General features: G+C 46.3%; 1 protein-coding gene across 2 annotated transcripts in view; it reads left to right on the forward strand.

The window, feature by feature from the left end:
• The window catches only part of LOC144770555 (protein lin-7 homolog B), a 493,355-nt gene that overhangs the window by 92,968 nt on the left and 386,194 nt on the right, over positions 1-14,193 (forward strand). The window contains exon 1 of one of the 2 annotated variants that reach the window (XM_078655167.1): positions 13,629-13,766. The exons of the other annotated variant lie outside the window; for it this stretch is intronic. Within the exon in view, the coding sequence (XP_078511293.1) occupies positions 13,712-13,766 (55 nt within the window). The 5' untranslated portion in view covers positions 13,629-13,711. Of the gene's footprint in view, positions 1-13,628; positions 13,767-14,193 lie in introns of those variants that run through there. 2 annotated transcript variants of the gene reach the window in all.

Raw genomic sequence — 14,193 nt, forward strand, 5'->3', positions numbered from 1 at the left:
CACTGAATGCACATTTGTGCCGTGAGCCACCGCCTCGGCGCATATGGTCGGGTACTTACCTAGGACCCCTCTCAACAATTTTTAACCCCTGGTGCAAGGATAGCCCCGCCCCGGTCTTCCCCATGCCCCAGAGATTGGACAACCAAACTAGGTGTACGTTTTTTGGATTAGGGGGGGTGACCCCCCCCGGACGTATTTATTAACAATACAAAACAATATTCAAAACATTTCCATTTACAGAAAAAATAACGCCGAAAGTACAGTTTACATTGATAGACACATGTTGTTTCAAGAGCTAACCTTATCACATTCTAATACAGAAGGCACTCCTACTGTAAATCTAACAATGCATGATATGACTTTCTGCGTGTCCCTTTTAGAGCCTGACGGCAAAGTCAACGTCTGGCAAGCTTCTATCCCCTCCCTCTTTCAGTCCCAGGGTACTGCCACTACTACTCCTGGAGCAAGGTTGCGCAGTGGGTACAGCTTATCGGACGGATCTTTTTCCCCCGGGTCCCCCCTACGCCCTGGCCTTGAACTCCATTAAAGGGGGCCGCGGACGGCTGCGCATGCGCGTACAGGGGTGGCCCCAGGCCCACTGGGAAGGATGACTCCCCCGGCCCCCGACAGCCTACTTACCGGCTGTCACTACCCCCGGAGTTACATTGCTGACCGCTAAGACCGCAGACTATGCTTACCAGTGTTGACCTTACCGCCACAGGCCAGCATAGTTGACCGACTATCTGGCCCCCCTCCTGCAGCTAGAAAGGTCCTGTACTCTGTTTCAAACTCTCGAGCCTAGCTATGATGTCGTCCATAAATGCATGATTCCCCTTATGTGAAAGGTGCACCCGCCTGTAGAAAAAACTGTTCTCTCCTGATGTACCTGTGTGTTATGGTCCTTAATCTAGGGGTCCTAAACAATTTATCAAATTTATTGTTGAGCCGCTTTACCGCGTGATTCAATGCCCTGACTGATTCGCCCCCCCTCAACTGAAACCTCGGTATCTTGTGGGACCACGCTATTATGGACTGAGGACACTGCTTCGCCAGCCACCCCACTTCCCTAAGTAACTCTTCAGTCAGTCCTACCTATTTTTGCCAAATCATTACCCCCCAAGTGCAGGATCCAGATTGCTGGTGGTCCCGAGCTTGTGCATAAAGCATGGTTCACCAGCTCCCTGAATTGTCCCACGCACAAACCCCCCTGCCCAAAAAATGACATTTTTGACCCTAAGCTTGTCACCCTATCCTTGACGGATCCTGTAAAGAAAGAATTCAGACGGCGAACATAGGAGTGTCCTACCACCCAAATCTCCTGGTTCTTCTGGTGCGAAGAGTAAACTTGCGTCACCTCTTAAGTTACTTCGCTGCGAACAGCCACCTCTTGAACAGACGCACGCTTCTCCCCTGAGTCACAGGATGAAGAAACTGCAAGTAACGGAAAGTAAAAAGGCAGGGTCAGTGCAACGCCACGCCGGCATGTCATGCAAAGACTCCAACAATTCCACACAAAGAAGCATCTCATGTACCAACAAGCTTCCCTCCTTCTTGAGTCACAAGAAATCAGGTATAGGGCAAATGGGCCTAAACAAAACTGCTACCTTGATCCTAAAGCATGTGTAGCTGCGACTAGCTCACCCACCCTGAAAGCACCGTAAAATGCTAGGCAGAATGCCGCCTGGAAAAGGACGGCCTCACCAGGTGATGTACAAACCTGTGGTAAGGCCACTACTAGCTTTCCCAGTATTTCTAGGCCAACAGGCCTCCTAACATCAGGCTGGGTCCCCTGCAGGCGTTGCCACCCCTTCAAAACCTGCCGTATCACAAAATGTTTAGTGGGGTCACCTTTCCCATGCAACTTCGCAAAACAAGATATTGCTGCGATATGTCTCCTTGCTGCCGCTACTGTGCGGCCCTGTTCCCACATGAAAGCAAGGTACGCCACTACCGACTCATGATCTAACCATTTGCCGTCCCACTGATCCCCTAGAAAAAGACGAATAGAACCAAAAGCCCCTTCATAGGCACTCCTCGTCCTAGGCGCTAGGCTTGCAGCCACGAGGTGCGGTACTCTGGGGTACCAAGTTGCCAGAGTCGTTCAGAGTCGTTCTGGGAAAGGTGTCGGGTGGGGCGCTGCCTCTGGGATGTGTGCCCTGAATGCCTGTATTTTAAAACGAGACAATGCGTCAGCTGCGTGATTCAACACCCCTGGGACATGTTTTGCTCGGAAGAGCACATTCAACCTCATGCACTGCAACACTATCTCTTTCAGCAAGCGTAGCAACATCTCACGCTTGGCTGACTGGTTGTTTATGCATTCCACCACTCCCATGTTGTCAGACCAAAATATGACTGACTGATCCCTCAATGCGTCTGCCCAGACAACCAAAGCTACCAAAATCAGGAAGAGCTCGAGAAAAGTGATGTTGCTAGTGAGCCCTGAACTTTTCCACCACTCTGGCCAATGCTCCGCCACCCAGTTGTGCCCCAGAAAGGCTCCAAACCCTTCGCTGCCTGCGGCGTCGGTCATTAAACCTAACTCAGAGCTGGACACGGGCGGGCTAGGCCACACCACTTTGCCATTAAAATCACGCAGGAAAGTCCCCATATCTGCATGTCCTGCCTGACTTCCTTGGTCAACCTGGTGTGGTGATGCTTCTCCTTGAGACCAGACATAGCGTGAGCAATAGTGCGGGAGAAAGGACGCGCAATAGGAATGATACGCAACGCAAAGTTCAACTGGCCCCCCGCTTGCTGCAATTGGTGTAGTGTAACCTTCTCTCTGTTAATGCAGCATTACAAGGCGCGCCCAAACTCCCTAACCTTGTCATGTGGCAGTCTGGACACCCCCTGAACGGAGTCTAACTCAATCCCTAGAAATTCAATGAGGGTTGTTGGGCCCACTGTTTTATCAGGAGCCAATGGTACCCCAAATTCCTGCATGAGATCGCAAAATTCCTGCAAGGCTGTCCTGCATTCCCCCGAGCCCAGGGCCCCTAGAAAAAGAAAATCATCCAGGTAGTGGAGGACCCACTGGTGCCCGGACTTTTCCCTGAATGACCATTCTAAGAAGGAACTGAATTTTTCAAAATAGGCGCAGGACACTGAGCATCCCATTGGCATATACTTGTCCACATAGTACTTGCCCTCAAACTGAAATCCTAGGAGGTGACAATCAGCGGGGTGACCCGTGTTTTCCGACATGTAGAATCCTGGCACCGTCGGATTACGCTATTGTAACGCGGTTCAAGTCTATTTTGCCCGAGTCTGGTAAGAATCCTCTCGCGGTCACTCTCTCCACCTAGCTCACGATGGGTTTCCATATCTAACAACTCCCTCATTTTACAGGGCTCACCTGCCTTCATAGGCTAACACCGCCTTGCCAGCAACGGCTGACTGTATCGCCCTGGTAAGCCTGTTAATAAACTCACGCAATTCCACCTTAGCTTCACTCCAACTGCAGAAACCACCCCTCGCAATCACGGAAATCACTTCATCAACCACCCGCACTCGCCGCATTATTGTTCTATGTGCACATGCTCTCAGCTGTCCACACCATTCTCGGCCTCACTCGATCAGCCCAGACCACTGCACCGACCACAATATAGGCACAATTGAGGAATCACTTCTTCGCTCTGCCCGGATTACTGTCTGTACCACTGCGCCAACCACAATATCGGCATAATTTAGGAATCACTTCTTCGCTCTGCCCGGATTACTGCGTACTACTGCGCCACAATATCGGCACAATTAAGATATCACTTCCTCGCTCTGCTCGGAGTATTGAGCCGTCCACTATACCGACACAATTGAGGATTTTCCACACGGCCCTGATCATTAAATAAGTAGCGACCTACCCCCTTAAATCATGCTCTCACCGCACAGAGCGTAGCGACTCTAACGATCCACGTGTAAATAATGTAATATAGGCTCACTACTCACCTCAAGTCACCTTAAAAAGTATGTAAATAATTCTATGATTTTGTTTCTAAAATGTATATATGCTTTTCTCCCAATCTCTCCCTTAGGCAATTAGAGGCTTAATAACGTTAAGGCATTAAATAAATGTCCTGATGATGGTCCCCATGATTAAGTAGGGGGACCGAAACGCCGTCGACCTGTCTAGCACCCTATACAAAACTTGATTTATATCTGATGTAATGGTGCTTTCTTGATACTTCTGTACAATTGAATTTTAAACAGAAAACGTTACTTTTGCCTTAAAAAGCCCTTCTATGTTCTTAATCCACCTTCTGTATTTGATCTAATAGTGTTTGGGCACAGGCTTGTGCACCACACTGGTGAATTGTTGAAGGAATTCTGTATGAATCATTTGTTCATTGAGTAAATTTGAAGACCTCTGTCCGGCTGGATATGTCGCTCCAAATATAGATCTGACTCTGTCTATATTTATTGTTTCGTATATACTTACATGCATGGGACCGCTGTTGTTCTAAAAAGTATGTTCCCCGAGGTCCCCTGCTGACTGAATTGGGTTCCCTTTTTGTTGTTAACATAACTTTGCGCAATCGGTTGATTGCAAGGGCCTTGCCTGCCTTCCACTTCTCCTAAGTGGTTACTTGCCTCCCTACCTTGGCACTGCCAGGTCTTTACATTTTTTCACCCCCTGTCCTTTTTCCTTCACACTTGGCTACACATTGTAATGTCTGACTCAGCCCCCTTATATTCAGTTGAATATATTAAAAAGATTTGCGCAGGACCTTCCTTGTTCACAGACCAAGAAGAACATACTACCACTGGGAGCTCTAGTCTGACTGAAGATCTAGAAAAACAAAAGAAAAAATATGCACAACTTGAATTGATGACTCTTATGCTCACCCAATATTTGAAATCCAACACTATCCCCTTGGGGTTGCAAGTCAGAAATATCCCTGGGGTTTTTACCGACAATCCCAAGTACATCACTGGATTTAGCAGTATTGGAACCACTTGCTCTAGGCATTGGCTAGTTTTAGGAATAGAAACTGCAAGTGAAGAACTTAAAAAACTGGGTGACATCATTAAAGACCTTGAGAAACAAATAACTGATGACAACACGGTTACTGACGCTAAGGTCTTGCTTGAAAAGATTGAAAAAACAGTCCTAGAATTTCATCGCTTTGAACAAAACAAAAAGTCAAATAAAGTAAAGAAAGATATTAAAGCCTTCACTCTTGAACGGACTTACCCCTATCTACAGAAAGATTTTTACACGAATCGCAATTTCAACCCTCACCAACAGACCCCAAGGCCTTGGGGACGTTTCAATAGAAGAAACACTGGTGGGTTTCACTGATTCGTCTGCTGAATCATCGATAGCTCAGACCCTGGTGAGGGACCAAGCGGCCCTACACGTAATCAGAGCCATTTTTTAGCCAGAGGCAACTCCGAACCTCCAAAGAGAGGACGAGTGAAACAGCAACAGAGATGGCACAATCCTCCAGGAGAACGTCAGACAAGACACACGTTTTACCAATGGTAACAAATAGGACCAACATAGACACTATCCCTGTCTTTAATATATCCAACCACATTTTGTCCAATCAGGAGACATCCATCTTAAGTAAAGGCTTATCCTTTGTCCCAACGACCTATCCCAACTTTCTTGATCTTCAGTCCGAACTAATGGGCTTTTTCCGTAAGTTAAGACTTCGGGCTTTTTTTTAACTCAACCCCTCGGAGCCTAAAACAGTGGTTACACCGTTCAGACCCCCATCCACTTTTTCACCCACCTCTAACATGATCCCCAAAGAGATCATCACTTTTGAAAAGGTCATTCTAAAGGAAACTTCAGACCTGGCAAAATCACACCTTTTTATACCATACAACCTCTCGCTGGAAGAAAAATCTGCCATCACCACCTTAAAAAACAATACCAAACTGATTATTAAACCAGCGGATAAGGGGGGTGGAATAGTGCTACAAAATATTGCAAACTACAAAGATGAACTCCAACGTCAAGTCTCTAATACGGACCATTATTGCAAATTACCATGCAATCCTACCAAAGGTATACAAACTTTAATTAAACAACTTACCACGGAAGCCCTCGAGAATGGCTATCTAAGCAAACATGAGTACAACTTTCTCAATATCACTAACCCAAGAACTCCGGTCATTTACACGCTGCCCAAGATTCACAAAAGATTGGACAATCCCCCGGGTAGACCGATCGTTTCGGGGTGCGGTTCTGTCTTAGAACCGTTGGGCCATTATGTCAATTTTTTCTTGAAAGACTTTATGCCAGTAACCAAATGCTACATCCGAGACAGCATGCATATGATTAATCTCATCGAGAATCATCCCTTCAATCACGAAAACGAGACTCTATGTACCCTAGACGTGGAGTTTCTCTATACAAACATACCCCAGAGAGACTCGCTCCTTGTTATGGAAGGCATACTCAACACCAGATCACGCCCACACAGAGTACCCACTCTGTTTATAGTGCAACTCCTTGAGATTTGCCTCACCCAGAACTTCTTTATGTTTGATTCACAATACTACCAGCAGGTACGAGGCACGTCTATGGGTGCTATTTTTGCTCCAACCCTGGCGATCCTATACATGGACTGGTTAGAGTGTAATACAATTCTCTCCAACAGCAACCCATTCCATCTGGGGTTGCATACTTGGAAACGTTATATTGACGATATTTTCCTCATTTGGGGTGGGTCACCTGATGATTTCCCGGGACTCCTGCACTGGCTCAATAACAACTGTAATGGCCTCACATTCACTCTAACTCACAGCAAGACTAGCATTGCTTTCCTAGATCTGACTGTCCAACATCAAGATGGGGTACTCTACACATCCGTCTTCCGTAAACCGACGGAAAGAAACACCCTGCTCAGTTATGGTAGCTGTCACCCCAGGGCTCTGAGGGACAGCTTGCCATATTCGCAATTCCTTAGATTAAGGAGAAATTGCTTCAAGAAGGAAGATTATTTTATTGAGGCAAACACCCTTTCAGATAAACTAAGAACTAGAGGCTACCCAAGACGCCTAATAAAAAACTCAATGAAAAGGGCTTGGTACTGCCCTTGTGAGACCCTTTTGGAGCCAAAACCTAAACTAACCTCAGAAAAAATGGTATGTGTCACTACCTTTTCCACCATTTCCAATCGTGTCAAACAGAGTATAAAAAGGAATTGGCACATACTGAACTCGGGAACACTGAACTGGGAAGTTCCCCTCTTTGCCTTCAAAAAAAGCAAAAATCTTAAAGATCAGTTGGTTAGGGCAGCCCTGCCTCCCACAACCCCACTAAATACCACACTCCATGACCATTGGTCATTACCACCCCCTCGAGGCCACTCCAAGTGCGGATCATGTGTTGTGTGTGACTTTTCAATAGACTGCAAAGAGTTTGTATATAAAGAGGTAAAGAATGAATTAAGAACTTTTACTAACTGTAATATCTGTAACATCATCTATGCTATCTTTTGTCCCTGTGATTTAATTTATGTGGGTCAGACCAAACAGAAAATCAAGCTGCGAATATCCCAGCATCGGAGCCGGATCCGGTGCAGTACTCCTAATGCTCCCTTGGTCGAACATTTTGCCAACAAAGGGCATACAGAAAATGAAATTCGTTGGACTGTAATCACCCAAGTTATCATCCCACCCAGAGGTGGTGACTTGACCCGAATGCTCAACAGAGAAGAGCTCAAATGGATATTGAAAACGGACAGCCTGAATTCTGGACTAAATCTTCAGGAGGAATGGACTGCCCTTATCTGAAGTCTGACTCACTTTTGAACTGAAAAAAACTTTGACCTGGCTTAAATAGTCGCATACAATGTCACCCTTGTGATACTTTTTCTCTCTAGGTTAAATGGCTGTGTTGTTGATTGTTGAATCCATGTGATTTATGTTGAAGTCACTTTCACTATGCACTGTGCACCACTCACTTAGGCTAAGTGCACTCTGTCTCACCCAATATGGCCGCTTAGCAACTTGTCCGTCCTTTATTTCTATGCCCAAATACGTCCTGCGACCGTAGACCAATTAGTTTCCTCCCGTTCATTCATCACCAACCGCCTCCCCCCACCCGAGCACGCCAGGGAACAGACCGAACTACCGACTAACCCGGTAAGTTTCAAGCAGCGCGTGGCTCACCTAACTCGGTTTTCTAAACCCGCACATTTCTAATGACCCGTGTTTTCCGATAGGTAGAATCCTGGCACCGTCGGATTACGCTATTGTAACGCGGTTCAAGTCTATTTTGCCCGAGTCTGGTAAGAATCCTCTTGCGGTCACTCTCTCCGCCTAGCTCACGATGGGTTTCCATATCTAACAACTCCCTCATTTTACAGGGCTCACCTGCCTTCATAGGCTAACACCGCCTTGCCAGCAACGGCTGACTGTATCGCCCTGGTAAGCCTGTTAATAAACTCACACAATTCCACCTTAGCTTCACTCCAACTGCAGAAACCACCCCATCACTTCTTCGCTCTGCCCGGATTACTGTCTGTCTGTACCACTGCGCCGACCACAATATCGGCATAATTTAGGAATCACTTCTTCGCTCTGCCCGGATTACTGCGTACTACTGCGCCACAATATCGGCACAATTAAGGTATCACTTCCTCGCTCTGCTCGGAGTATTGAGCCGTCCACTATACCGACACAATTGAGGATTTTCCACACGGCCCTGATCATTAAATAGGTAGCGACCTACCCCCTTAAATCATGCTCTCACGGCACAGAGCGTAGCGACTCTAACGATCCACGTGTAAATAATGTAATATAGGCTCACTACTCACCTCAAGTCACCTGATTAAGTATGTAAATAATTCTATGATTTTGTTTCTAAAATGTATATATGCTTTTCTCCCAATCTCTCCCTTAGGCAATTAGAGGCTTAATAACGTTAAGGCATTAAATAAATGTCCTGATGATGGTCCCCATGATTAAGTAGGGGGACCGAGACGCCGTCGACCTGTCTAGCACCCTATACAAATCTGTATGAATCATTTGTTCATTGAGTAAATTTGAAGACCTCTGTCCGGCTGGATATGTCGCTCCAAATATAGATCTGACTCTGTCTATATTTATTGTTTCGTATATACTTACATGCATGGGACCGCTGTTGTTCTAAAAAGTGCTTTCAAGCAAAACCTCTCTGGCTGAGGCACTAGACCTAAGCAGAAGATAATTAGCAGGCTTATGGCGTGACAACCTCCCACACTGCGGCCACTTAATGGATGGATGCGGGCCCTGGGATGTGAGGTGAGTTCTCCTACGGGTACCAGACTTCCCCTTGAGCTGTAGTTCTTTGGTGGCCAAAAACACCTTGCCCCTCTTTAAAGGGGAAAAACAGCAGCCCAGAAACACCCGGGCAGGGGATCCCAAACTAGCAACTGCGGAACACAATTTAAAAAAATACCCAATGCGCACTAGCAGAGGCCTGATGCTTTAAATCGGGGTACAACAATGCTGCCAAGCTAATGAGGTCGCTTGCTTTGTTCGCGCCTTAGCCAGGTAAAATTGCCCTCACTGGGGAGCGGCTAATGGGCACAGGGTCTGTCGGCTAATGTTCCCTCTCAAACTGACGCACTGCGTCTCAGATCTCGGAAAAAACCTTGGTGACGAGCTGCCCGCCAGAGCGCGAAGGCGCTGAGCTGTGGGGAGAGAGCCTACTGCGCTATCAGGATACCTGCCGGTTGGAGGTATGACATTACAACGCATGGTTTTACATCGCATGCCTTTACAACGCGATTTTTACATCGCAAACCTTTACAACGCATAGCGCTTTGGGGTGCTGGATAGTGAAAAGTTTAATTTACTATTCCAACTCCAGTCCCCGTGGACACTAGGGAAGGTTGGCTGCCGGGTACGAGGGGGTCCGCGTCACTGATGACGCGGACCCCCCTCCCTCTCCTGTGGGTCCCGGGGTCTAGGGCGACCGCCATAATGGCGGCCCGTCCCATTCTGCTCCTGGCTCTTTCCAGGTGATATGCCTCCATTTTGCCTCACTCATACTGTGCAATTGTCGTTGTGCAGAACAACACTTGCTTATAAAGTTTTGTGAACGTACAAATACTCCGGTGGGCTGCAGTTTATGTCGAAGTCATTATCTGCCTTACGAGGATGTTACTGCAAGACAGGGGATTGCAAGAAGTCCGGAAGCAGTGTTTCAGTCATTATCTGCGTTACGTGGATGTTACAGTTAGCCAGAGGACTGCAGTGAAGTCAGAGAGCAGCTTTTCAGTCACTGACAAGAACATCGCTGTTCGAAGGAATGTGGTAAAAGTGGAAATAGCTTTCCGGTGCTCAAGCCAAGCATGAATGAGCCTTTAGTTTTCCGGTGCTCAGCCAAGGATGAATCAGCCTTTAACTGGGATTCCACGATGACTGATATTTTACTGATATTTTCATTTTGTTTTATTATTTTTTTTGCTCTAACTTCACAGTGACTGCCTGCATACAAACACGATCGGCAGTGACCACTTTATTTATTTCAGTTTCTTTTGTTGCAGATCCACTATTTCACAAATATAATAATTATTAAAACAGTCATGTGCAGAGGTGATATACATTAGTTACTAATGGGAAAGATTCAATTCGTGTAACAGGTACCTCTAGGTTATCTCCTATTGTACACTTTTCTTTTTTTTATGGATGTGTTCTTGAAATTTCTTACAGAACCCTGGGTTGCTATTTGCGGTGGAGAATGTTGCACTTTTGGTGTGTGTGTCGTTTCTGAGTGCATGTAAAGTTTTTCACCCTACTATGGGGTGGTTGTTTATTGTATCCTGCGCTTTTCACTTGTACTCACATTTTGGGTACTTTCTTATACCCTGTTTGGTTACGTTGAGATTGTGGGAGCGAAGTGTCCCAGTCCAGTTTTATGGTGAGGTTGTGGGAGCTTATTGCCCCAGTCCTGTTTTTCAGGGTGGTGTGTACCCTGACACTGTGAGGTTATGGGGTGGTGAGTGCTCCAGTTCTGTTCCTAGGGTGGTGTGTACCCTACTACGGTGAAGTTGTGGGAGCTTGATGCCCCAGTTCTGTTTCAAGGGTGTTTTAGGGATGTTTGTACTCTACTAGATTGAGGTTGTGGGTGGTTAGTACCCAATACTCTGAGACATAGGCTTGCTTGTGTTCTAAGCCATGGTCTTGCAATGCTCTTTTCCTTTACTTTCCCTAAGGGAGGGGGATAGGGCGTGTTTCATGCATATATATTCAGAATGGGAGTGTATTTTTACATGCATACATATTATATGTACATTTCATGCATGTATAGCTTGAAGTGTAACTTTTCATGCATGTATATTTTGGAACGTTCCTACCATCCCTTCTGATGTTATATTTATAATGATGTTTCCATTCTCGTGCTTCATTTTTGCTTTTGTTTCCCTAAGGAAGGCGGATGTGTCATAAATTACTTGTTGCCATTCCTCTTCCCTAGCTTTGTCTTCCCTACTGCTCAGCCAGGATGAGTGCTGGAAGGTGTGATGTCATGGAATGCTTGGGTGCTTGGTTATGTGTGGGAGTGTCAGTTGGTGCATGCAGGCTGAGCAGCAGGGAGGCTGCTCCTGGTGGGGCAATTCTACTATCTACTTATCTTCTTCTACCAAACTTACCTTGGAACTAAACCTGAATAAAGCTATCCTGTTTTGTATACCTGGCTCCTGGACTTTCTATTTACAAAAGTTATCCTATGAGGAAAAACAGGTTATCGGTTTCAAGGTAAGTACTCGGTCTTTGGAGTTAGGGTTCCAGGGTTAGACTTGGGGGTCTCCCAGGGTCAGTGATGCGCAGTTGTTGCACCCTCAGTGGCACTAGGGCGGCCAGGTGAAGAGTGTTGAGGTCCAATGTTCTCCTGTAGAGGATAGGGAGGCTCCGGTTGGTGGCAGCTGGCCACCAGGCCAAGGGGTTGTGGGAGCAAAGCTCCTAGGGTGTAGCTCAGGGCAAGTTGGGGACCAAGTTAGCACAAAAGGGGCACCCTCAGCAGCACTAGGGCGGCCGGGTGCAGGGTGCTGTTTTGAGGTCGGGTGCCCTGTTGATTTCAGTGTAGATTCTCCGGGACAAAGAAACCCTGCAGGCTCGGGGACGAGGATCTTCCAGGAGCGACCACCACTTCAAGGGGTAAGTTGTGACGTTGAGGATTGGTTAGTCAATGCTGGGTTGGGCACACAAGGCCGTGAGACGTCTGGTGCAGGGCTGCCTTGGGACGTCAGATTTTCTTACCCACTCTTGTCGCGGTAGGAGGGGGGGTCCTCTTGATTGAGGCTGCAGACGTCGCCAGGAGGCTGAGGCAGGTCAGGGATCGCCGGATCTCGGGTCAAGATTGCCCTTGGATTCTTTTTTTCAACTACTCAAAACTTTAATACTATTTTCTTTTTCAACTGCTCAAAACTTTAACAATATCACCAATCGCCCAGTCTTTCTACTGTGGCTGTCTACGCATCCTGCTTGAGACAGCGTGCACGCGCGCAGCGTGCTTCCTCTCTTAAAACGCGGCCCGCATACCTCGCGGATGACTTCCCCGTCGAGAGGATTCTACAGAACTCCAGTATGAGGCCGACTCTGACCGAGCTGGAAGGTATGTACTGCCCCAACCACAACTCTTGGTGCATCGCGACCCGATCGGACTCTCAATGCTATTTAACGAACAGTGTTCCCTCCGTGTCCCCCTTTTATCCTTCTTAGAATGTTGCTGACCTACTTGGCGGCTCGATTGTGCTGACCTTTGCGGCGGCTTTATTTATCCTGAATACAGTTTGGATTTTGATTCTATTTGATCCACGTGAGTGCAAGCGGTTTTGTTTCTGTTTTTGCTCTCTATTTGATGTATCCCCATTTTTGAGAGTCTGGAGCTTATGAGCCCACTTTTGTTTTCACAGAAAATTCCCGTTCTCGCTGTTTTGGAGCCGGCAGGCCCAGACTCATCCATGTAATTCCATGGTATAACCTTTTGCTTTAACTCATGTTGCGATTTTAAAAACACTAATTTGCTTTCCCTTTGTATTTACTATGTCCACTATATTTCCCCAGGTAACACTGCGCCACCACACCACCCCAGTCCTGAGGAAGATCCCTCCCTAATGTTCACGGACACCTAGCAGTGTATATGGGTCGAAACGTCGACAACTTACCCCTGCACCAGCTTGCGCCAATTTTTAGGAATAACCACCTAGGCGCTGGAAGCATGGTCTTGTTTAAATACCTAAAGGACATGTATTGTTTTCCCTGGCTCTGTAACAATGCCAGTGTATAACGCTAATGAGATATTGGATCTTATGACTAGCACTTGTTTACCCTTCAACCTTTCCTCGAATCTTTGCACATACTTCTGCACACCTTCCCTTGCTTCTCTCGCAGTCCTGTTCGGGGCACTAATGTTTTTTGAATTTATGATATTTGTATATGATGAATTGCACTTCTAAGGACATTGTGAATAAATAACACTGTACCTTGTAAAAATTGTTGTGTTTATATATATATATAAATAAGTTTCACCTTATCCTCGTTTCCTTAGACACATTTTGTTCTGGGACCCCTTTTTATGTACTAGATACATCACATGGACATCCTTTTCTATTCTCTTCCTAACTCCATCATCACCCTTTATGGCGAAAAACAATCTGGAGATGGAGTCGATGCTCATGCGCACTATCACCATAAGGACGAGTCACCTATCCTGTGACTACAAAGACTTCTTCGACAAAAACAAGGTGCAACCATCCGAGCCCAACACCAGATGACGATCTATGCTAAAGTATACAACTCTACATGCCAAGAACAGATGCATCCTGGTAAGTACCATTTTCCTTCAAGTCTTCCTCTCTTGTGCTTACACTCCCTTTAGCTATATATAAAAAAAACTGAGCCACCATATCAATAATATAGCATCAAGCAGAAAATGGGCACATACTGAATCCAAACGTTTTGCAAATATAACCAGTCCGCATTTACTCGTGGAGATTAACACGAAGATGAAAATGAGTTGCTGGCCTAAGACTCCCATCTCAAGCTCTCATTCCTATCAACTAAAGCTCTAACGCATGAAAAATGGCCTTCAATTCTTGCTCACATTTTAAAACACTGCACCACTGCAATGAAAATAACACAGAACCGTGTCAGTCTGTATTGTCTCAATAAGGAACAAAACGGGGAGTTAAGGGGTGGGTGCCTCTGAAAACGTAGGTAAAAGGACAACAAAATGCTGATCCTTTTTCTGAC

Source organism: Lissotriton helveticus, chromosome 7 (genome assembly GCF_964261635.1).
Source record: "Lissotriton helveticus chromosome 7, aLisHel1.1, whole genome shotgun sequence".
Taxonomy (NCBI): domain Eukaryota; kingdom Metazoa; phylum Chordata; class Amphibia; order Caudata; family Salamandridae; genus Lissotriton; species Lissotriton helveticus.